The sequence below is a fragment of the Pleurodeles waltl genome, chromosome 3_1, assembly GCF_031143425.1.
Source record: "Pleurodeles waltl isolate 20211129_DDA chromosome 3_1, aPleWal1.hap1.20221129, whole genome shotgun sequence".
NCBI classification, from domain to species: domain Eukaryota; kingdom Metazoa; phylum Chordata; class Amphibia; order Caudata; family Salamandridae; genus Pleurodeles; species Pleurodeles waltl.
This window is the reverse complement of record NC_090440.1, coordinates 1,974,296,038-1,974,320,622: the sequence shown is the minus strand read 5'-3', so window position 1 is coordinate 1,974,320,622 and position 24,585 is coordinate 1,974,296,038. Positions and strand designations below refer to the sequence as shown.

Genomic DNA, 24,585 nt, shown 5'->3' with positions numbered 1-24,585 from the left:
GCAAGGATTTGTGTTTTCTACGAATGTTGGATATTAAACTTCTACCACGTTCACCGGCAATGTACCGTGCTGTAGCCTTGGAAGAAGCACAGAGTGATCAAGAATGTCTTGTTGAGAACAGAGTGCTGGCCTAGGCAAAAACTGTTAGACAAACAGAAAATAAAACAAGACCGTAAAAGTTGCTATTACAACAATAATAAAACAAAGCCGAATAAAATATATCTAGGTTAAGGTGTGCAGCGGCTTGGCCTACTGTGTTAAAATAACGTGCATGGAGCTATGGCTAAAATAGCTACCCTCCCCTTGTTGGTTGAAGGTGGTTCAAAGCCTAAGGACATATAAAATTGCTACTAAAAGCTCAACCTAAGATATATATGTAAAAACAATGTCAATTATGACATGTCGAAGGGACACATGAGCATGTAGAACGACAATTTAAAACATGAACATGTTACACAAAACCGAATTTCAAAAGGAAAAGTTATTTTTGAAAAGTTGGTGGAATTGCAAGCCAAGACCTTGATCAATTACCTGCGGCTCCCCTTGGAGTGGTGCATGTGGTTTCCATTAAGGCAAGAGAAGGCGGCTGTAGCCTCACTTCAGGGGCCCGAAATACAATACAAGGATGACTTCTTCGAGAACAGGCTTCTTCGTGACTAGACTCAGGTCAGTGCATAGTGTGACACAGCAACTTTACTTGCACAATTCCATTATTATCAAGCATGTTGCATGTCGCAAGTCTTACTAGATGGTACACCCACTGAACCATCAGAGCTACCAACTTTCAAACACTTTCTACAAATGACGTCAACGTTTCAGATAATTGTGACATTATGGGGGTAATTTTGACCTCGGCGGTCTTTTTTAAAGACCGCCGAGGGACCGCCATGCGGAAGACCGCCATTGGTGGCGGTTTGCCGCTCGACCTATTATGACCGTTGGCAGCTCTCTGTCCTTTTACGGACAGAGAGCCGCCAACAGCCATACTGGCGGGAGGCGGGGAAGTGGAGGTTTCTCCACCTCCACCGCCACGCCAACAGAACACTGCCTGTGATTCGCCGTGGGGGTGTTCTGTTGGCGGTGTGGTGTCGGCGGAGCTGCACCCATGGCTCCCATCCCCTCCCGGAGGATCGTCGGACCAGGTAAGTCGAACGTCCGTGAGGGGAGGGGGGTGGGGGGTGTTGTGTGTTGTGTGGGTGCATGGGCGTGTGTGTATGTAGAGGGGGTGTGTGAGTGCGTGAATGCCTGCGGGGGTGTTGTGTGTATGGGAATGAGTGCGTGTATGTCTGTGGGTATGTCTGTAAGGATGTGTGTTTGAATGTGGGTGTGCGTGTATGACTGTGTGTGTGGATGTAGGCATGCATGTCGGCGTGTGTGCATGTAAGTATGTAGGTGGTGCCTGCGTGCGTGTCGTGTGGGTATGGGTGAAGTGATGTTGGGGGTCGGGGTGGTGAGGGGGGCCCTGCCACCTTTGGGGGGTGGCAGGGGTGGTGGGGGGGTAGGGAAGGGAGTCGGGGTGGGGGTGGGGGTTGGGGGAGACCCCTATCTGTGCCAGGGAAGGAATTCCCTGGCACTGATAGTGCTTACCGCCATGGATTTCATGGCGGTTCAAACCGCTGGAAATCCACGGCGGTAAGCCGGGTCCAAATACCGCCGGCGGTATAGTGACGGCCGCCAGGCGGGAGACCCAGGTCTCCAGGCCGGCGGGCGGAACGGAGAACCGGCGGATGACCATGGCGGTAACCGCCATGGTCATAATTCCACAAGGTAAGACCGCCAGCCTGTTGGCGCTCTTACCGCTGGTTCTCCGCCTTCCGCCAGGGTTGTAATGACCTCCAATATGCCTACTCGACAACCTGGCATTGCCAAGGCCCACTGTGACTGGCAGGAGATCCTGGGCATAGACATAAGTGACAAACATTGGACTTACTGTTGCTCTATAATCCACACGTGTCCCTGAACGGCCACCACTGACTTTTACACTTCAAGTACCTCAATCGACAATTAAACCCCAGCTCAACTATTCCGAAATGGCCTCTGTGATGATTCCAGCTGCCCGCCTGTGGAGTGAATGATGCGGGCTTTGTGCACATAGCGTGGTACTGTCCTGGTATGCAGTGTATCTGGCTTGCAATATTCCAAATACTGGAGGAGATCACACAGGAGGCCTTGACCTGTACACCGCTAATAGCCCCTCTGGGCTATGACAGAAATGTCCCAATGGCTTACCGGCGACTAGTGGCCCTAAGTCTATTACAGGTAGAGCGTAGACTAGCAATGCACTGGATGAAAGGCCCCCTTGCCACAGTACAAGAGTGGCATACTGACATGACATATTGTAATACCCAATCAGATGCCTACCACAATCTTATGCGCCTTGTAACCCCCCAAGGAATATATGGGGTCCATACCAGGAGTACTTGATGCGTATAAGGAAAGTTGCGGATGTGCGGATGAGTGCTGCTGTGCACTAGGTTCCGCATAGTGGCCCCGATTGCTGGTTTTACTTGGTGACTTTGCTTGCACACTTGTCATTCGTGTGGGGTGATACTGAGTTGAGACAAAGGCTCCTCTAATACAGTATGCATGTCAGTACACAAAAGAACAGTGCCTGCTGTTCTTCATGGGCAAAAGCAGTGAAAGTATATATAGCTGTGATAGTAATGTTCATATTTGCTGTTGCATGTAGATCACCGCACTGTATATTCAGCTTGAAGCACTGTTGTGCTTGCTATGGATCTGTACTGGTCTACATCTGTCCCATGTAACTTGCCTGTGCTAAAATGATCATCCTTTATCGCCTGATTGTTAACCAAAATGAAAATAAAGTTTTTAAAAATGTATACTGTTCTAAAGATTTACTACGACCTCTAAGCCAATGTACATCTGAGAAGAGGAAGCATCTACATTTATTAGCGTTTCTAGAGAGAATCAGATGGGTCTCTATGTGTTCCTAGTGGCAATATACTTTCAGGGAGGCTGGTTAGGGTCTCTGTAAAGGTATTTTTCTTTCTGTGCATGGCTGTGAGCTGAAAGGTCAATTTGATATATTAGAACATATGTTTCTGTCTTTTTGCTGACTGCCTGGTTTGTTTGTTCCTAGGCGGAAGAGCGAACAGGGCTAAAGCAGAAGCCAGCATCCCTAAAATGTGTCTACACACACTCCTCAGGTTTGTACTACATTATTGATTTTGAGGATAGGGGCTGTAAACACTAATCGATCCTGATGTGAACATGTTTCTCCTACAGCAATACCTGCTGTGCTTATGAATTATTTAAAATTTCTTCGAGTGAGGGGTTCAGATGTTCTAGTTTGTTCATATTTCTTTTGTTTTAGAATGCTGCTGAATTGCCAAATATTGGTCCAGCTCAAAGAGCGAAGAATCATATTGATACGTTTTACACATTACAGAAAGGTGACACAGTATGCTAGAGTTCTAGTTTGTAACCTTTTGACCTCTGTGGTCCTCCTTCTAATATTTAATCATTACTGGAATCTCGGGGCCCACACTGAATGCTCATTGGAATGCGGAGACCCCACTAAATTTTTAAAGAAAGCAGAGTATTTTAGACCATGCAAATTCAATGATTTGAACTGCAAAACTATATAAAAAAATGCAGAGCAAGCATTCTTCAAACAACACACAAATGCCGAAATATTTAATTTAAATATAATATAATAAAATCTGAACTTTAATTTGAAAGGGAAGGTTAAAACTGCCCAACGCCCTTTCTATATTCTGTTTGCTGCAAGTCTGCTGCCCCCACAAAGCAATCTGAGGACATCAGCTACATTTTTATACACTGTATTAATCTTTAATAATTTTCTGAGCACTCGTGGACCCCTTTAGCAGGTGTTGCGGATCCCTATGGATCCCTGGACCACAGATTAGGAACCGCTGTCCAAAAGCATGCAATGTTCATTCTAGTATGAAGATGCTCATTAAAATTCTGTGCTGATGTAGTATATTAATGCACAAAGAGAGATTGCTCTGCTTTCTGTCCTGACCAGATGGTGTCATCTTCTCAACTATCTTGATGTGCCTTCATTTGATACTGTAGGGGGACCAAGAAACTAGCTGCAAGCTATTAAGGAGCATTACCATTACAATAAATCTGGCTACAGGCTATAGAATTAAAGATGGCTAAGTGAAATACGTGGCTGCTTTCAACAGAAGTGTTTTAGTTACATGAAATAGACAACTTGTGCAAAACTCGAGCTGTCTATGATGTCACTCAGATTTCTGAGGTGAAAAACATCCGCATTATTCACCATTACACGGCCATAATTTTATGTTGTGTGTGGGTGACATATCTCTGAAATGCATTGAGCAAGCTTTTCAAATTGTGGGAAAGTACATTTCCGTATGTTTCATAATTTCATTCAATATAGAAATAAATCAGTAAAGTGATAAAGAATAAACAAAGTTTTGATTATTTCGATCTGTATTAACTTTCAACTATTTTGTAATGTATTTTGAGTAGATATTTGCATGGATTATAGAGCAGTTTTTCAACTGGATTTGTTTTAACATTTTAAGCATTTAGGGCCAGACGTCTCATGCATTTTTTGCTATCACAAAAATGCATTTGCTAACGAATCGCAAATTGACTACGGGTCAGATGTAGCAAAATTGCAAATTGCGACTTGCAAGTCGCAATTTGCAATGCAGAACGGTGTCTCAGACACCGTCTGCGAGTCGCTTTGGGGTCGCAATGACCCACCTCATTAACATTAATGAGGTGGGTCGCAAATTGTGGCCCCATAGCGACTATGGGCACTCGCAAACAAGGAGGCCTGCTGTAGTCAGCAGACCTCCATGTTCGTGACTGCTTTTAAATAAAGCAGTTTTTTTTTTTTTAAGTGTAGCCTGTTTTCCTTAAAGGAAAACGAGCTGCACTTAAAAAAAAATCCGAAACCTTTAGCATATGCGGTCGCAAATGGTATTGCATACCACTGCGAATCGCAAATAGGAAGGGAACACCCCTTCCTATTTGCGATTCGGAAAATGCATTTCTGCATAGGAAACACGCATTTGCGAGTCGCAAACGGCAAATTTTGCCGTTTGCGAGTCGCAAAGTGTTTCCTACATCTGGCCCTACATACTGATTTGGTATTAGGAAGGGGTGTGTCGTAGGCATCCCTTCCTAATACCGAATCGCAGAGGTATGTAGGAATGTTTTGTGACCGAAATACGGTCGCAAAACATTCTCATTTTACCACCTACTTAGGAGTCCTAAGGGGCCGCTTCACCTTTGTGAATGCATGCAGACACATTTTTTAAGAGCAGGCAGTGGTTCCATGGACCACTGCCTACTCCTAAAAAATGAAAAGAATTCATTTTTCTCTTTTAAACACTTCCAGTGTTCCTTCAAGGAAAACGTTCTGCATTTCAAAACAAAAAAGATTGTTTATTTAAAAGCAATCACAGGCGTGGTGGTCTGCTGAGCCCAGCAGGCCACCATCCCTGTGACTGTAGCCATTCACAATTGGTCGCAAATTGAATATTAATGAGGTAGATCGATTTGTAGCTAGGAGTCGTTAAATGAAACTCCTGGAGTTTCGTTCTCTCAAATAGTGATTACCTAATTGCAATTTGCAGAAAATCGCAATTAGATAATCGCTATTAGGAAAAATTATACATCTGGCCCTTAGTCTTTCGAGATAACATAACTATTTTACCTTATGGTGAGTTTGGCTTGTGTGTCATTTTTTTAACAATTTTATTTTGCATGTTCAGGTAAGGCAAATGAACATGACACACAGTACAGTTCCACTGGAAGCACTAAACATTAATCAAGGAAAATGGGAGACGCAGCCCACATACTCATGTTTATAGTGAGAAAGTCAAATGAAGCATAACCCCGCCCAAGTAGGGCACTGAATAAAACCAAGCTCATTATGTCTCCTTGGACAAGTCCAAAAAGAGGAGATGGGGAAGGAAAGTGAAAAAGGGAAAGTGAAGCAATGCCAATCAAGGTTCTCATTGATGTAGCAATTATGTTTCTATAGATCCCTCCTCAAAGTCAGAGGAGGACATAATGTGGATGTCGGATGCAAAAAGTATTTTGGGTAGCGTTTATGACATTGTCATATGAAGCTCTCCTGCTTATTGCAAATGCTTGGTAGGTAGTAGAGGGGCGCCATATGACGTCAAATTTAGCCACTCGGTCACAGATGATGGCAGTCAAATTTTACATAGCATAGAGGGACTAAAATGTCCCCCACCTTATGTTCAAAGAAGGAGGTAGTAGTTGTTTTTACATTTGAGCCACACACAGCTGAGCTGCTAGGAGCAAGTAGGTGAATAAGCGACCTTGGGGAGTCATTGTAGGAAAGATTCCACCTGTCTCTGGGTCCCCCAAGAGAATTCTAAGTGGATTCAGTGGTAGTTGAACATTTGTGATGGTCTGTAGTGTGTGCTGGATCTCTACCCAAAATGTCTGAATCAATGGGCATGACCAATATGTGTGTTAAAATATGCCTCGCTCCCCACACCTCTTTCAACACAAATCTGAACCCTGGCAAGTCCAACCAGTGTGAGATTCCAGCGGGGCAATATTTTATATGCATTCTTCTTGTAACAGATGCATATCAATTATTTAGCTGCTTTCTGTCAAATAGCCCCCTATGTCTCGTCAGATATCTCAGTAGCCTGTTCTCTTTCCTATTGCAATACATAGGTGTGTTTTTTGGGGGGTGTCAGCTGCAGGAGGTATTGTTATAGCCATGATATGCCTTTATGTCAGTCATTGTTAAGATAAAGGGACTCAATGGGTGTGTCAATGTGCTGAGGGTCTGCCTGCCCAGTAAAGCACCATGACTCACCCTGTAGATGTTGCAGTGAGTTAGGGTGAATTTGGTGAGTAAGGGGGTCATTATGACCCTGGCAGCCACTAGACCGCCGCGGTCGTGGCAGTCCAACTGCCACATTATGACTGTGGCGGAGCGGCCACGGTCTAACCACCAACACCGCCAGGCTGCAGCCAGCTTGCAGCCTGGCAGTCTCTGCTGTTGTAATATGCCAGGGCAGTGCAGCAAGCAGCGTTGCCCTGGGTATTACGAGTCCCCATCTGCCAGCCTGTCCATGGTGGTAAACACTGCCATGGAAAGGCTGGCGGAATAGGGGACTCGATGGACCCTGGGAGCCCCTGCACTACCCACACACTTGCCATGGGCAGTGAAAGGGCCCCATGCACAGCCCCATCGTGCATTCTACTGCCCGAATTCCGGCAGTGGAACGCACAACAGGTGCTGCTGCACCTGCTGCACTGTCACATTGTAGCTGGCCCTATTAGGAGCCGGCTGCAATGTTAAGGCCCTGTTCCCCACTGGGCTGCCGGGCAAAAACACTGTTTCCACCCGCTAGCCCAGCGGGGTTCAGGCCGCACAGGGGGCCTGCTGGCAGTATGGCATTGGTGGGCAACCTCTGCCGCCCACCAATGTCATAATGAGGGCCTAAGTCTCCTTGCATACGCAAGTCTCCATGATCGTAGAAGTCACCGAGGATAGGGGAAGAGCCTGAACCCAGTGAAAGAAGCCAGGATTGATGTTTGGGGGTAAAGTCAGGGTTATGTGTCAAGGGAGTGAGTTGAAAAGGATAGGTCAGAAACGCTTAGCTTTGCTGTACCTCTCCAGTAGGCTAAAAGTAATGATGTCAAGGGTAGTAATGGGTTAGCTCCTGCTATGGATGACACTGGGAGCTACAGCAGTCCTGATAGAGGGGAGGGAAAAAATGCCTGTTGGATCCAGGGTTTCCTCTCAGAGTCATGGTTCCAGTCAAGAGAAGAGCGAAGCTGTGTGACTAGGATATAGGTTGCAATGTCAGGGACACCCAGGCCACCTTCTGAGACAGGTCTGTTCAGGGTCTCTCTCCCTACTCTCAGGGACTTGTCCCCATACAAAATCGAGCATTTTAGCACAGATATGTTCACGGAGCGAGGGAGGAAGGGTCAGCGGAAGGGTCTGGAGGACATATATGAGCTGGGACATGAAGATCATTTTCAAACTATAAAGGGTGCCCACCCATGAAATCTCCAGCTTCCCACAGCGATAAAGATCCTTGAAGAGAAAAATGAGAAGTGGGGGGATGTTGTAGGAATATATATCCTTCATCTGGGGCAGCACATAGATCACCATATAGATCCCCAGATAGGTAATGGCCGATGTCTCCCATGAAAAAAACATTCCTTCTAATGGGGTCTTCTAGGCTGTTTTGAGGAGCTACAACACCCATACCTCGTAACGTGGAAAAGTTGATTTTAAAGCCTGATACTTCGGAGAAGGCTTCTAGTACCTCCATCAGTCCTGGGATTGTGGTGTTAGGGTCTATTATAAAACATAGGATGTCATCGGCAAATAAAACCAGCTTGTTTTCTACGCCATCAACCACCACTCCTCTAATCACTGGATTAGCCTGGATTTTGTCCACTAGCAGTTCCATCAGAAGGGGAGGACAAGGGACATCCCTGGTGGGTGCCCTGTGTGAGCCTGATTGGTGGGAAAAGGAACCATTAATTTTGAGTTTGGCAGTGGGTTCTGAAAGTTGGCAAGGATAAAGGTTTTCATCTTAGGCCCTAAGTGGATCTTATCAAGGGCCTTAGAGACATAGGGCCTCATTCTGACCCTGGCGGACGGCAGAGGCCGTCCGCCAGGGTACCGCCGCTGAATGACCGCACCGCGGTCAAAAGACCGCGGCGGCCATTCAGACATTTCCTCTGGGCCGGCGGGCGCTCTCCAAAAGAGCGCTCGCCGGCCCAGAGGAAATGCCCCTGCAACGAGGACGCCGGCTCAGAATTGAGCCGGCGTAGTTGCAGGGGTGCGACGGGTGCAGTTGCACCCGTCGCGTATTTCAGTGTCTGCTTAGCAGACACTGAAATACTTTTCGGGGCCCCCAGGGGCCCCGCGGCACCCCCTACCGCCATCCTGTTCCTGGCGGGCGAACCGCCAGGAACAGGATGGCGGTAGGGGGTGTCAGAATCCCCCATGGCGGCGCAGCAAGCTGCGCCGCCATGGGGGATTCTAAGGGCAGCGGTAAACCGGCGGGAGACCGCCGGTTTGCCTCTTCTGACCGCGGCCGAACCGCCGCGGTCAGAATGCCCTGCGGGGCACCGCCGGCCTGTTGGCGGTGCTCCCGGCGACCCTGGCCCCGGCGGTCTTAGACCGCCGGGGTCAGAATGACCCCCATAGTTCTAATCTAATCTATCGAATACCTTCTCAGCATCAAGGGGAAGAAGGGCCATAGGTTGCTTCTCCCATTCAACCAGTTCCCTAAGAGGCACTACCAGCCGCGTGTTGTTGTTTGCCTGCTGGTTGTGAATGAAGCCAGACTAGGTCTGAGCAATTATGAATGGCCAGGTTTGGTGTAGGTGGGCAACCAGGATAGAGGTGAATGGCTTCACATGGCAATTTAGCAGAGCTATGGGCCCCTATGAGGGGCACTGTGAGGTGGGTTTGTCTGGCTTAAGAAGGAGGATAATATGAGACTCCAGCATGGTATCCGTGACCACTCTAGAGATCACAAATGAATTGAACACCATCACAAGGAACTCTATCAGTAGAGAGGCACAGGCTTTCTAAAAGTGGCAGTGTAGCTGCCAGGGCTGAGTGCTTTGTGTGGAGGTAGATTACTAATCGATGCTGGACCTCTTCTGGACTAATATCATCTTCAAGGAGGCGTACTTCTCTAACCTATCTGGGGGAGTATAGGTGCTCAGGCAGTCATCTTGAATCTGGGTATCAAGTTGTTGAGCCTGGTAAAGAGTAGAATAGTAGCTTCGGAAGGCCTTAAACATTTTGTCCATCTCGCGACAGAGCCATCCCTAGTAATCCACTAATTCCCTAATGGTATTGCGAGTGGAGTGGATACGCAGTTTATGTGCTAGGAGTCTATTTGCCTTGTCTCATTTTTCGTAATATGTTTCATTAATGTAGAGCAGCTTCTTGGCTGCCAATTTCATTAGGAGGTGTTTGAGGTCACTTCTGAGTTGGCATAAGTCTCTTAGGGTCCTATGGAAGACCCCCTGCCTATGTTGCACGTCTACTGTTGTATCTGAGTCTCCAATTGTTGCTGGCGAAGTTTGTTCGCCCTTTCAAATGTTGCTGTATGGGAGATATGTCCCCCTTGGAAGACCACTTTTACAGCGTCCCACAGGTTCTCCGGAGACACCTCACCAGTGTAATTTTCAGGGAAGGAGCATTCTGTGGCTTCCCTAATGCAATCACGTAGTACTGGGTCTCTAAGCGCTACTTCGCTGAAGACCCATGGCAAGGGGAATGGGCAATGTGGGACCAATGGGCTTAGCGTCAAGCAGACTGGGTCATGATCCGAGATGGCGCTAATATCAATTTTGGTGTCGATGAGGTTCGGCGTCGGAAATATGTCGTGTGGGCATTGGAATAGAACAAATAGGCCCTCATTATGACTCTGGTGGTCTTTTAACAAGACAGCCAAAGCCAGGGGTGCCAAAAGACCGCCAATGCTGGCAGTCTTCCACCCACCATAGTACGAGTACTGCTGGAGTTCCACCACATTTTGGGTGGAAATCCAGCAGTAGTCGTGCTGGCAGGCAGGGGCGCATGGGCGGTTCCACCACCAGCCCTGCCCTGTCAAAAGGACTCTGCCAGCCATATTACAACCTGTAATACGGCCTGGCGGTGTCATAATGGCGGGGCACTGCCGGCAGGGGAAGCACCCTTTCCTGTTCCCTGCCGGCCGACTTCCTTGCCGGACAAGGTAAGTCTGGCATCCAACAGGGGAGGGTGTTGGGAGGGTGGGGGGGTATTGTGTGTGCATGAGTGAGTGGGTGTTGTCTGATTGTGTGCATATGAATGTGTATGCATGTGTGTAATCGTGTATGAATGTTGGAGTGAATGACGGTAATGTGTGTTGTGGTGAATACAAGTATGAGTGTTGTGATGAATGCGAGTATGTGTGTTGAAGTGAATGCGTGTAGGGATGCATGTGAGTGAATGTGTGTATGTCAGTGTTGGTGAATGAGTGTATGCGGGGTGTGTGTGGGTGTCTGTGTGCGTGTGCATGTATGCAGGGAGGGAGAGTTGGGATGGGGTGGGGGACTCTGTACCTTGAGGGGGGATGGGGGTATTGTACTTGGTGGTTGGGGGGTATTGTGCTTGCTGGGGGGGGAGTAGTCTGCCACTGACAGGGAAGAAATTCCCTGTCACTGGTAGCCCTTCCACCAGGGTCTTTGTGGCGGTGCTACCACCGCAGAAACCGTGGTGGAAAGCCAGCTCCTAATACCGCTGGGGGTCTTCTGTAGACCACCAGGTCTGAGATGCTCATCTCCGGCCCTGCGGATCACACCGCCCTGGCAGTATGATCGGAGATGTGGCGGGTTGGCTCATAATGTGGCAGTCTTCACCGCCAGCGTGTTGGCAGTGAAACCACCACCTTTGCCCTGGTGGTCAGAAGACTGCACGGGTCATAATGACCCCCATAGTCCCGCTCTTGGGGGTGGTGATGACGCAAAGCATCCACTACGGTCAGGTCCAATATTGTGGGTGTACGAGATTCATCCTGCAGAGGATGGGAGTGGTCAAGTTGAGGATGTAGAGGGATATTAAAGTCACTGCCTACTACCAATTCACCTCAATGAAACTGAGAGATCCCTCAGGAAATGTTCGGTGGTCAGTATGAAATTCCTCCATATCTCTGGGACCATAAATTGAGGCTATGGTAAGTCATGTGGAACTAAACATGTCCTACATGCCTAGTTGTCATCCTTCGTGGTCTCTGTATGTACTGTCTAGGGTAAAGGAGAGTTCACTGTGGAGCAGAATAGCTATTTCCTGGGAGTTATGAGCGCAGCAACAGTGAGGTACCAGTAGGAATGGTAGCGTTTGGTGCCCACTTTGACAAGATGCATATTTTGGAGAACTGCCATATCAGCTTCTTTGAGGTGCAACCAATTTGTTAGTACCCTACATTTGAGCCAGGTGTTCAGACCCTGTATGTTGAGGAAAATGATGTGGAGACTGGTCATGTGTAGGCTTGTGTGTAAGTTCACAACACATCCAGAGCAGAATGATGTGGTCCTAGCTCCCTCCCCCTGAAGCAGCATGTAATGCACTTGTGTATCAGTAGAAGTGAACAATTAACAAAGAACAGAATCTTCAATAACAGAGATAGAGGGCCATGAAGCTGGGGAGCCCCCGGGCCACCAGTCGTCAAGAAAAAACAGGTAACGAGTCAAAAGACAAACGTTAGGAAGAATGGAAAATTATACTTTTAAAGACAATTGTATAGAGCGATAGAGAAGGGTCAAGATCATGGGTAATCCATGCGGGTCCCCCTAGACATACTTATAATCTAATTGAGGGGAAAAAAACAGTTATTGGCAGGAGAAGAGAAAGACTGTCTGCTCTCCCCCAGATCAGTCACAGAGCAAGGGAAGAATTCAATCAAAGTCCTGCTGGTGGTGACAGAGTGGTCAAGGTGATGTGTTGTTGTCTGAAGAGGGGGGTTTGGCATTCTTTATTGGCCTGTCACTGCTGCTTCTGCACCTTTCTCTTTGCCCGTCTTGAAGGTTGGAAGGGCCAGCCACCCTCAATCCACTAGAGCAAGGTCTCAACTCACAGGGCTGATCCATATATGATTGGGGGATAAGTGGAGCGCTTCTTGAGCTAGCTGCAATCCTCTTGTCTTAATGTGTAAAATGGGTGTGGCGCAGAAGCGCCATTGATGCAGGATTTTGTTGTGCTGCAAATGGTGAGTAACATCTTTGTAATCTTTCCAGTGGGCTAATGTGGGGCCAATATGTCTTGAAACAAAGAAATAGAGTCTCCACAGAAGACAGTAGGTTTCTGTTGCTGAGTAGCCCCCAGATTCTGTTCCTTCTGATGGAAGAAGTGAACTCGAGTCAGAATGTCCAATGCCAGGATCTTTTGTTGTTGGAAAGCAGAATATACCCTGTGGATGCAATATTAGAGGACCAGTGCCTCATTGGGAAGCTGCAAGATGTGAACAAAGAGGGCTTTAATATGTGACACGAGATCAGCTGGCAGAATGGAGGCAGCCAGGCCCCGGATGCAAATGTTATTTTACCTTGAACGTTTTTCGAAGTCATCAGCCTTGTCATGGAGTGCCATGGCTGCCACGTGGTCTCCGCTGTGGCATGGCTGACATCTGTCTGGCGTAATGACTTGTGATAGATTAAACCCAATTCTCCGGCTTGCCCTCTGGAAACTTTGATGACCTCAACCTAAAAATAGAAGGTGACATTTGTGAGAGCATTGCCTGATTTTATTTGCATTTCTAAAGTTTTTCCCATTGATTCCTATGGTATTTAATTGCGCACGAAACAGAACATTTTATAAACATCATAACAAAAGAAGTGCTTACCGTATATCGACAATCATGGTCTAAAAATGGTTATAAAAATCTGAAGTATTTTTGTAAGTTGGTCTCAAGTTATTCTTTTGAGTGTGTCTTCACATTTATTGATACTTTGAGTACAACAAATGCATAGAATATCTCCTGGATTAGCCTAACTGCTTGCCAACACTACCACAAAAACAGAGCATTAGGGGCCATATTTATACTTTTTGACGCAAAACTGCGCTAACGCAGTTTTGCGTCAAAAAATTTTGCGCCGTCTAACGCCATTCTGAAGCGCCATGCGGGCGCCGTATTTATTGAATGGCGTTAGCCGGCGTTAGCCGACCGGCGCTGCCTGGTGTGCGTGAAAAAAAACGACGTACACCAGGCAGCGCCGGCGTAGGGAAAAATGGCGTTTGGGCGTCCACAAATGGGGCAAGTCAGGCTGAGGCAAAAAAATTGCCTTAACCCGATTTGCGCCATTTTTTTACGACGCCCAACCCCCATTAACATGACTCCTGTCTAAGCAAAGACAGGAGTCATGCCCCCTTGCCCAATGGCCATGGCCAGGGGACTTATGTCCCCTGGGCATGGTCATTGGGCATAGTGGCATGTGGGGGGCACAATTCAGGCCCCCCTATGCCACAAAAAAAAAAAAAAAAAATACTTACCTGAACTTACCTTAATGTCCCTGGGGTGCGTCCCTCCATCCTTGGGTGTCCTCCTGGGGTGGGCAAGGGTGGCAGGGGGTGTCCCTGGGGGCAGGGGGGGCACCTCTGGGCTCATTCTGAGCCCACAGGCCCCTTAACGCCTGCCCTGACCCAGGCGTTAAAATCCGGCGCAAATGCGGGGTTTTTTGCCCCGCCCACTCCCGGGCGTCATTTTTGCCCAGGAGTATAAATACCCTGGATATGCATCGGAGTCATTTTTTAAGACGGGAATGCCTACCTTGCATATCATTAACGCAAGGAAGGTGTTCACGCCAAAAAATGACGCTAACTCCATGAACTTTGGCGCTAGACGCGTCTAACGCCAAAGTATAAATATGGAGTTAGTTTTGCGTCGAATTTGCGTCGAAAAAAACGATGCAAATTCGGCGCAAACGGAGTATAAATATGCCCCTAGGTGTTCTGCTTTTTACCTCTGGATAACAAAGGGGGGTTGCTTGGACTCTCTGCACAATGCACATCATTTTCATACACTACATAGAGAGCCAGCCTCCTACATTTGGTGGTCAGCAGTGGGATGTAAGACTTTGCATTTGCTGATACCACTCTGTCCTTAAGTGATCACACAAATAACTCTAAAAATTGTCTTTAGCCTAAATGTATTTTTCAATTGGACTAATTTCAAAATTTTTAAATTACTTGCTAGGACCGTGGTTAGGTCCCTGAAATGGTGATTAGAATTTAAAAGTCTTCACCACAGGTAGGCCTTGGAAAACCTTTTTTCAAAAGGGTTCCCAAGTTTCCAAACGTTTTTCTAGGGTTTTAAAAAGGTCCCAACTTTGGTAAGAAAAATGTCTGATGCAGAAAACCAGGCTAAGGAGCTTGAACAGGGTCAAGATTGATTTGCATATAACTAGGTCCAAACTGGGGTGGTATGGTGAGCAAAATAATTGATGGATTAAACCGAATCTGTGACTGGGGGTGAATGTTTGATTGGTTCTGCATTCTGTCCGTCATTTGTGTTTGTTTGCTTTTGTTGCCATAAGTGGGCTGGGAATGCCAAGACGTGGGCACTGGGCTCACTTTGCCACTGGATTCAAGCTAGCCTGGTTGATGAAGATTGATACCCTGAAACCAGTCCCAGGATGCTTGTTACCGGTCCATGGAGGGCCTGGCCTGGCAGTTTGGGCTGGACTGTTCCCGTGGAGAACAGGGTCAAGACTGATTTGCACATGGCTGGGTCCATGCTGGGGGGGCATGGTGAGCAAAATAATTGATGGATTAAACCCATATCTGTGACTGGGGGTGAATGTTTGATTGGTTCTGCATTCTGTCTGTCATTTGTGTTTGTTTGCTTTTGTTGCCATAAGTGCGCTGGGAATGCCCAGACGTGGGTCCCGGGCTCACTTTGCCACTGGATTCAAGCTAGCCTGGTTGATGAAGATTGATACCTTGAAACCAGTCCCAGGATGCTTGTTACCGGTCCATGGAGGGCCTGGCCTGGCAGTTCGGGCTGGACTGTTCCCGTGGAGAACAGGGTCAAGACTGATTTGCACATGGCTGGGTCCATGCTGGGGTGGCATGGTGAGCAAAATAATTGATGGATTAAACCCAGATCTGTGACTGGGGGTGAATGTTTGATTGGTTCTGCATTCTGTCCGTCATTTGTGTTTGTTTGCTTTTGTTGCCATAAGTGCGCTGGGAATGCCCAGACTTGGGTCCCGGGCTCACTTTGCCACTGGATTCAAGCTAGCCTGGTTGATGAAGATTGATACCCTGAAACCAGTCCCAGGATGCTTGTTACTGGTCCATGGAGGGCCTGGCCTGGCAGTTCGGGCTGGACTGTTCCCATGGAGAACAGGGTCAAGACTGATTTGCACATGGCTGGGCCCATGCTGGGGTGGCATGGTGAGCAAAATAATTGATGGATTAAACCCAGATCAGTGACTAGGGGTGAATGTTTGTTTGGTTCCGCATTCTGTACGTCATTTGTGTTTGTTTGCTTTTGCCCAGACGTGGGTCCTGGATTCACTATGCCACTGGATTCAAGCTAGCCTGGATGATGAAGGGTGAAGCCCTGAAACTGGTACCAGGATGCTTGTTTACCGTCCAGGGAGAACCTGGCCTGGCAGTTCGGGCTGGACTGTTCCCAATGGGGAACAGGGTCAAGACTGATTTGCATGTGGCTGGGTCCAAACTGGGGAGGCATGGTGAGCAAAATCATTGATGGATTAAACCCAGATATGTGACTGGGGGTGAATGTTTGATTGGTTCCGCATTCCGTCCGTCATTTGTGTTTGTTTACCCATGATATGGACAATGGAGACAGCTTGCCTGTCAAAAATAAAATGTAAAGATAGTCAGACCATGTCGGAGAAAGCATTCAAGTTGAAGTAAACAAAATGCTGGATGTGGGTGTCATTGAACCCTCTGAGAGCCTTTAGGCCAGCCCAGTAATTTTAGTCCCCAAACGTCACCCCAAGGGAGAGAAAAAGGAATAGAGGTTATGTGTAGACTCTAGGGGCCTTAATGTTGTGACAAAAACTGATGCACCCCAATTCCAAGAGCTGATGAGCTCAGATTAGGGGCAGCCACATACCTTAGAACCTTTGATCTTACATCTGGGTACTGGGTACAATCTTGGTCTTAAAAAGGTTATAAAAATCTGGAGTATTTTTGTGAATTGGTCTTGAGTTTTCCTTCTGAGTGTGTCTCCACAATTATTGATACTGTGAATACAACAAATGCATAGAATATCTCCTGGATTAGCCTAACTGCTTGCCCACACTACTACAAACACAGAGCATTAGGTGATCTGCTTTTTACCTCTGGATACCAAAGTGCGGTTGCCTTGACTCTCTGAACAGTGCACGTCTTTTTCATACACTATATAGAGAGCTAGCCTCCTACGGCTTGGGGGCACGAGGGGACAACTCTTACCGGTTCACGCAGGAGAGTAGGCGCGGGCGTGGCCAGGCCCGGACACATCATCGCCCACAATGAGGACCGGAGGTGAGGCAGGAGGTGTGGCGGCTATACTGGAGGGCGACGACCTGCTGCATGGCCCAGCCTTAGACTGTCTGCAGACTCATTGGCCTAGCACCATGCCTGCTGGAGTGTATGACAGGGGTGCGGTGCACATACTGAATCAGCGCCTGCTAGCTGACTCACATTGGGATCAACAGAAAGTCGGGAGGACGCTCCTGTAAGTGTGAGGCACCCCTTTTATCTTAGTTGTACACAGCTCCCCTGACAGCAAAGCATTCTTGCCCATATTCACTCCTTACAACTAAATAGCAATTGTGGCGTAGTGGCCTAGTGGGAGCCCCATAGGTGCACCAATATTGATGCCGCTGGCAGTCGAGGCAAGTCTATAAATGGTTATTGGCACACTTGAACCCCACCTTATGGACACAGTCGGTGGCCTCTTACCAGGCCCTGCAAGTTTGAGTGTGGAGACCACCAATTTATTGAGACTGGGAGGGAGGCACTGGCTAATCAGACATACTCATAGATGTAGGAGCCCTTCCGTGCCTTCTGCAAGTAAGACACCCATGCCCTTGGCAACACACTCTTTCTTCCTTCAGCTCAAGGAGTGGACTGGCCTGCGGTGGCGTTCATTGATTTTTATAATTACATGGTTATGACAGCCTAGCTCTGCTCTTCACCGAGTGGCCATCTTTGGAGGCGCAGGAAAGACATTTGCTTGTCGGTGAGGACGCTGAACCCTCTTTGCTATGCACCACTGGTGGATTGGCTCCTCCCTGCTTCTGGCTTGCAATGGCAGTGAATAAATCAAAACTCATCGCTCTTGTCCTCAATATGGGACATGCTCCACAAGCCTGACACCCCCACTGCTCAGAGGAGGGGGATTCAAAGCCTCAACGTCTGCCCAGAGCAGAGGCTCAGACTTCCACGAGCAAAGAGGACATCCTGCTCCTCCTTATTAAATTTCATAAAGATCTCACATCACTCCACCATGATATCACCATATATAGCAATGGAGGAAGATCAGCCAATAGTTTCTAAAATAGCTCATGGGCATACCCCTAAAGTGTCTAGTGCAAAAAAGTGCTTATCATCAGTGAATAATGAAAACAGTTATTAGATAAAGTGTGTATGAAAAGAAAAAAGAAAAAAACATTAATGAAAATACAAGATAGTTATATAGCAGCACCAATATGGTCAAAACATCTATACAATCATGCGTTGACCAACGATTTCAATAATAAACAACAAAAATATTCCAAAATTGATGTTCTTGTATCACATCATAGATCGACATACAGTTCCGCATCAAGATTGTGTCCCCACAGATTTTCTGAACCAAGTAATAGGATTATCCTAGATTCCATTTGCCTTAGTTCAGATAATCTATTGCCTGCTCTCGGGCCCAGTTTGATAGATTTAATCCCATAGAAGCAATACTACAATCACCTCCATGTACCTCCCAGAAATGTTTGGCCAATGGATAGGTTCTGTCCTGGTTCTGATTGTCTCTAAAGTGTTGTAAAAATCTAATTTTGAGTTTATGAATGGTTCTGCCTACATATTTTTTTGGCAGCCACATTCAATCACATATGTGACACATTGAGTGTCACAGGTGATCCATTCTTTAATATCACATTTCCTTCTATCAAATGTTTGATACTCCTGTGTATTACATGCATAATTGCAGGCCTTGCAATGGCCACACTTAAAGAATCCCACACTTTTCTTGGTCAACCATGACCTGTTGACATTAGTTGTGAATAGACTTCATACGTTGTAAAATGTTTTTCAGAGCCATATGTTGCTGGTTGAATTCCAGAAACAGTCTCAGTGGAGATTGATTGGAATCTGGATTGTCCAACATAGATTGTTTTTTAAAAAGCAATTTGTCTCTGTTTTTGCTTTTGACCCTGTTGTAACCATCAACAAGAGTTTTATGGGGATAACCCCTCTTCAAAAATCTTTGGGTCATATCTTCCATAGCTATCCCAAAACCAGCATCTTCCGAACATATCCTGTGCGCCCGCAGGAATTGACTGTAAGGTATGCTCCATTTTATTGCTTTCGGATGGCCACTGTTTCCATGCAGTATAGAATTACATGCCGTTAGTTTGCGGTACACAGTGGTTTCCAATTTATCATTTTTAATGACAAGTTGGACATCCAAGAATTCAATGGACTCTCTACTCCAGACTGTCTCAAGACGGATGTTCAACTTGTTGTTATTGAGCACCTGAATGTATTCATGTAGAGATTCTTCCTGACCATCCCATATTAGGAACAGATCATCAATATAGCGTATCCACAGTACGATCTTGTCCCTGAAAGTGTCATGTGCATCTGACCAAGCTATTTCTTTCTCCCACCATCCCATATAGAAATTCGTATATGTGGGAGCAAAAGATGCACCCATGGCTGTGCCCTGTTTCTGAAGATAATACTCATTATTAAATAGAAAGACATAATGTATCAAACAGAATGATAACATGGACATGAGCATTTCACTATGTTGTAAAAATTCTATGAGACGTGTTTTCAGAAAGTATCTACAGGCTTCCATGCCATATTCGTGCTTTATCAAAGTATAGAGAGAAGCAGCATCCATTGTGACCATTACATAACTTTTCTGCCATGGAATGTTGTGTATTTTAGATAAAAAATCATTAGGATCATATAAATATGATGATAATTCAGTTACATATGGACATAGAAAGAGATCCAGATATCTCGAAGTATTCTCTAGAAGAGACAGGTTCATGCTCACATTGGGTCGCCCAGGAGGGCATTGTGCATTTTTGTGAATTTTCAGTAAAAAATAGATGCATGGAACTTTAGGAAAGTCAATTTTCAAATATAGATACTAATTATGATCGATCAGTTCGTCAGCATGCCAACGTTCTAACAATTCATGGTAGATTTTCTGATATTGTCCAATAGGGTTTGTTTGTAGCTTCTCATAATGACTCTCATTGGTTAGTTGGTGCTGCGCCTCATGTATATAGTCCTCCACATTTATAATAACAATGTTACCTCCCTTGGGGGGTGAGGCCAAGCCGGCGTTCATGTTGGACGCGAACTAAGAGAGCTCTGTGTCCCTCCCAGCTCATCCAACGCCACACGGGGGTTTGAAGGCTGGCGGCGCCGGTTTAATTAAGGTGCTGGACAGCTGTGGAGCCCCGGCAGTAGCAGAGCTCGGCGCCGGCTCCCCAGAGCTCGGCGCCGGCTCCCCAGAGCGGCGCAGAGCGGAATCGGGCGGGCCCATGTGGATACGCGGCCCGCCGGGCTCAAGTGAGCGGCGGGCGCGGACTTGCTGTGGCGCGCGAGTGCGATGCGGTGGGGCCCGGCTGCGGAAACCAGCCTGGAGGAGGCCCCTGGAGAGGCAGTGTCCCATCGGGGGAGAAGAGGAGCGGGAGGACCCTACAGTTGTGCGATGGGGGCGCCAGCCTCCCGTAAGGAGCGCTTAGGCGCGGAAGGGGAGAGCTTGGCCTGCTGGCCACGTGGCCTGGACTACTAGCCTACCCCTGACTGGAATGTTTGACTACGGCCTCAATGGCCTGAGGTTGGTGCACAGTGGCTTGGAGGGGTGAGGCAGGAGGAAGGCAGTGGAGCAACCGTGGGCTGGGCTGCTCGTGCTGCTGCGCAGCGCTGTCTTGGGGGCGCAAGCAAGCGGGCCCAGCCCTGTTTGAAGATCTGGTGAGGCGTTGGTCAGATCGGCATCGGAAGCAGCTGGGAGGACTTAAACTAGTGTGGTGGCGGACTGCGAGGAGCTAGAGGCTGTCCTGGTGGGCCCAATTTGCCGCGTGATTGCCACATTGGTTTTAGCGGTCTCCTAGCCTGGTCTTCCCGCGCAAGCAGGGTGCGCCGGGGGGCTCTAGGCTGCAGGAGCTGGTGGTGTGTCAGCTGGTGAGTGGAGTGGAGCTGGCTGGAGCTCACATTAGCCCTGATCATGGCGGGGATGGGCCTCCTTCGCTCTGGCACTGGTGCTGGGAGGTCACAGGATGCTGCGGCGCAAGACAGCCAGAAGTTAGATGCTGTGCTGGCTGCGGTGGAAGGCATCGGTGACTCGCTGGAGCGGGCTCGCACATCTTTGGAAGCTAAGATCGACGAGGTGGCCAGTGACCTTGTCTTGCTGCACACTGACCACCAGAATCTGGCGGCTAAAACAGGTATGATAGAGGCGCGAGTGGATGAGCTGACACCGGTGACGTCTCCTTTGGAGTCTACGATGGGGGATGTTTTAACACGAGTGGTGGAGCTGGAGCGTTGTGTGGAAGACGCGGAGGGCCGCAACAGAAGAAATAACATACAAGTGGTTGGATTACCGGAAGGAGCGGAGGGCAGGGGCGCAGTGGCCTACTCTGAGAGCTGGCTTCGGGGACTGGTGGCAGCTGGTACACTAACCCCTTTTTTTTCGGGGGAGCGAGCTCATCGAATCCCCACGCGGCCAAGGCCTCCGGGAACTGGCCCTCGTCCCTTTATAATTCGCTTGCTCCACTATGTAGATCGTGATATTATACGCAGGACTGTGAGATCCTCCCCGCCGCCTCGAGTGGACGATGTACAAATAATGCTGTTTCCAGACTATACTCTGGTGGTGCAAAAGGACCAGGCCTCCTACTTGCCCTTGAAGCGCAGACTCCGAGCCCTGAGCCTGGAATACTCTCTACTATTCCCCGCCAAACTCCGCACCGTGGCTGAGAATAAATCTCATTTCTTCACCACGCCGGAAGTGGCGTGGGAGTTGCTGGAGTCAACGGGCCGCGTCTCGGGCCAGGAAGTGGAGAGGAACCCGCCCGCATCGAAGAGTAGGTGCAGTCTGGCGAGGCGCAGCCGTAAGGGAGGTGGTGCGACCACGGAGGTAGCGGCACATGCTCTGGACTTGGAACAGCTCATACAGGAGCGGCGTGAGGCGATTCAATCGGCTGCAGCTATCAGTGTCTCTCCAGCGGCGTCGGAATCGGAAACTGAACTTTCACAGCCTCCCAGTGACCGGCCTGCCACACTGGATTGGCTCTCGGAGTTGGGCTTTTAGGAGTGCCCGTCTGTGATGCCTGCCACTGCGGACAAACTTTTCTAGGCCCTGCAGAGGCCTATTTGGAGGACCTGGCAATGCTGCAACCTCCCGCTTGGAGTAAATGGGACGCCTGGACAAATAGAGATGATGTATTCTTTAATATGTGCCATCAGTTGGCCCGACTGCGAGGCATGGGAAACTCCCATGGATAGACCGTGCAGGCTGTCGCTGGCACTGTAGCTATCTCCGATTGCTGTTTAAAAACTGCAGTTAGCCGCTGCCCCCCCCCCTCTGTTATCCACTATAGCTGGGTTTACTGGTTTAGTGAGCGCTCGCTTCCTTGTGTGATTTGGCCTACCCCACTCTCCTGCTAACGGAGAATTAGAATGTGTAATTATGTTGTTGAATGTTCAAGTTGCTGGGTTTGGGCGGAGACCGGTTGTTTATCTGCTCTAATAGTATTGGTTTTGTTCTGGTTCTGTTGGAGGCTGTATACAGGGCGTCTGACCGGGTGCTGGGAGTCTGCTACTGCGCGTGCAGCGTCACACTGAAGGGCAGGACGGGCGGTGGGCCAGCGTACTAAACTGATGCCACCATGAATCCATATATTGTGATCACTTGGAATGTGCGCGGCATACACACGCCTAGGCGCAGGTACTCCACATACTCATATCTTCAAAGACACTCCGTCCACCTCGCTTTTTTGCAGGAGACCCATTTAGCGCTCTCAGAGCTCCCTCGCTTGCAGCGGTGCTGGAGGGGGCAGCTATATGCCACAGGACACACCACTTATGCCAGGGGTGCCCGGATTTAAATTGAAGCGGGTGTCCATTTTGTAGCAGAGGAGCAGATCATAGACTTGCAAGGGAGATTTGCCCTAGTCCGTGGACGGCTTGCGGGTCGGGCCATAGTTTTGGGCACTATATACGCCCCAAATGTAGATCAGACGTCTTTTCTGCACAATCTATCTCACCACTTAGCGGGTTGGAGCGACTACCCCTGGTCACTGGGAGGGGACTTTAACAGTGTGCTTGATATTGACTTAGATCGTTCCTTCCCCCATTGCCTACGTCCCCTGCTGTGGCAGCCGCACGCGGGTTGGTAAATTGGACGCAACAATGGCACCTGATAGATATTTGGTGGCAGCGGAATGCTGCAGACAGAGTTTACTCGTATTATTCTGCTCTGCACTCCCTCCATGTAAGACTAGATAGAATGCTCTGCACGCGGAACCTGACCTCTGCAGTCGTAGGCGTAGATTACTTAGGGCGCACGCACTCAGACCACAACCCACAGATTGTACGGTTGGGTTGGGATCTCTCCCCCTCTGCTATCCCTACCTGGAAACTCAGACCTGAGCTCTTGGAGGATACTGCTTTTAAAGCATCACTGGACGCGGTGATCCCTGAATTTCTTTAGCATAACGATGGTACTGCCTCTACGGGCCTGTTGGAGTGGGATGTTTTTAAGGTCTTTATCCGAGGTCATTGTATAGGGACTCAGTGGAATTTGTGCCGCTCGATTGAACATGACCTAGCTCGTATAGAGCGAGACTCGCTGCGCCCAGAGAGGGAAGCTGCTCGGAGCCCTGCGGAGGAGGCCTGGTTATCCAAGGCTCGTGCTGAGCGTTTGTCGCTACTTGAACGGCTGCGTCATCTGAATTATGCTGCGCACTCAGCGAGATCGCATGCCTCAGCAAACAAGTCGGGCAAACTTCTGGCCTGGCTGGTCAGAGGTGACCGAGACCATGACCCGATTATGGAGATCCGCTCGGAGTCTGGGCGTCTGTTGCATAGGCCTGGGGAAATACATTTTGCGTTTACGCAGCATTACCAGGCGCTGTATTCCTCAATGGTGATTTCCTCTGAACAGTCTTGTACTGAGTTTCTTGATAGTGTGGAACTCCCACATCTGATGGCGGACCCGGGGAATGCACTGGAGGAGCCTCTTGATCTCGCTGAGATACAGGCCAGTATTCATGAACTGGCGTCTGGTAAGACGCCGGGCCCGGATGGTCTGCCGGCTGACTTTTACAAGGCATTTACTTCAATTCTTGCACCCAAGCTACTCCATGTTCATGAGGAGGCAGTGCGGAGGGGATGTTTAACAACATCTCAGGGGGAGGCGCTGCTTGTGTCCCTTCCCAAGCCTGGCAAGGACCCAGTAGAGTTGGGATCGTACCGAATGCTAGCAATGCTCAATACAGGCTATAAAATACTGGCCAAAACACTAGCAATGTGACTTGCGCCTATAACACCGGGCCTGGTGCACCCGGATCAAAATGGGTTTGTGCCGGCGAGGGATAAGTCACACAACATCAGGCGACTGTTTCGCATCATGCACCATGCGAGACGGGACTGGCCACGGGCGGGATGTCTTGTTCTCGACCTGGAGAAGGCCTTTGATTCCCTAGAGTGGCCCTATCTTTTCAGGGTCTTGCGGTGGTTTGGCTGTGGGCCCCACTTTACTCGGATGGTTAAGTTGCTATATACTAATCCTCGGGTCCGGGTTAAGATGGGGGGCATTATATCAGAGTCAGTCAGTGTGTGCAGAGGTACGAAGTAAGGTTGCCTCC

At 48.4% G+C, this 24,585-nt stretch overlaps 1 protein-coding gene across 1 annotated transcript in view; it reads left to right on the top strand.

Annotated features, from left to right (window-relative positions):
- LOC138283496 (multidrug and toxin extrusion protein 2-like) overlaps positions 1 to 24,585 on the top strand; it is a 401,042-nt gene that overhangs the window by 289,734 nt on the left and 86,723 nt on the right. Inside the window, exon 5 of the mRNA XM_069221438.1 lies at positions 3,104 to 3,170. Coding sequence (XP_069077539.1) covers positions 3,104 to 3,170 — 67 coding nt within the window. The remainder of the gene's footprint in view (positions 1 to 3,103; positions 3,171 to 24,585) is intronic.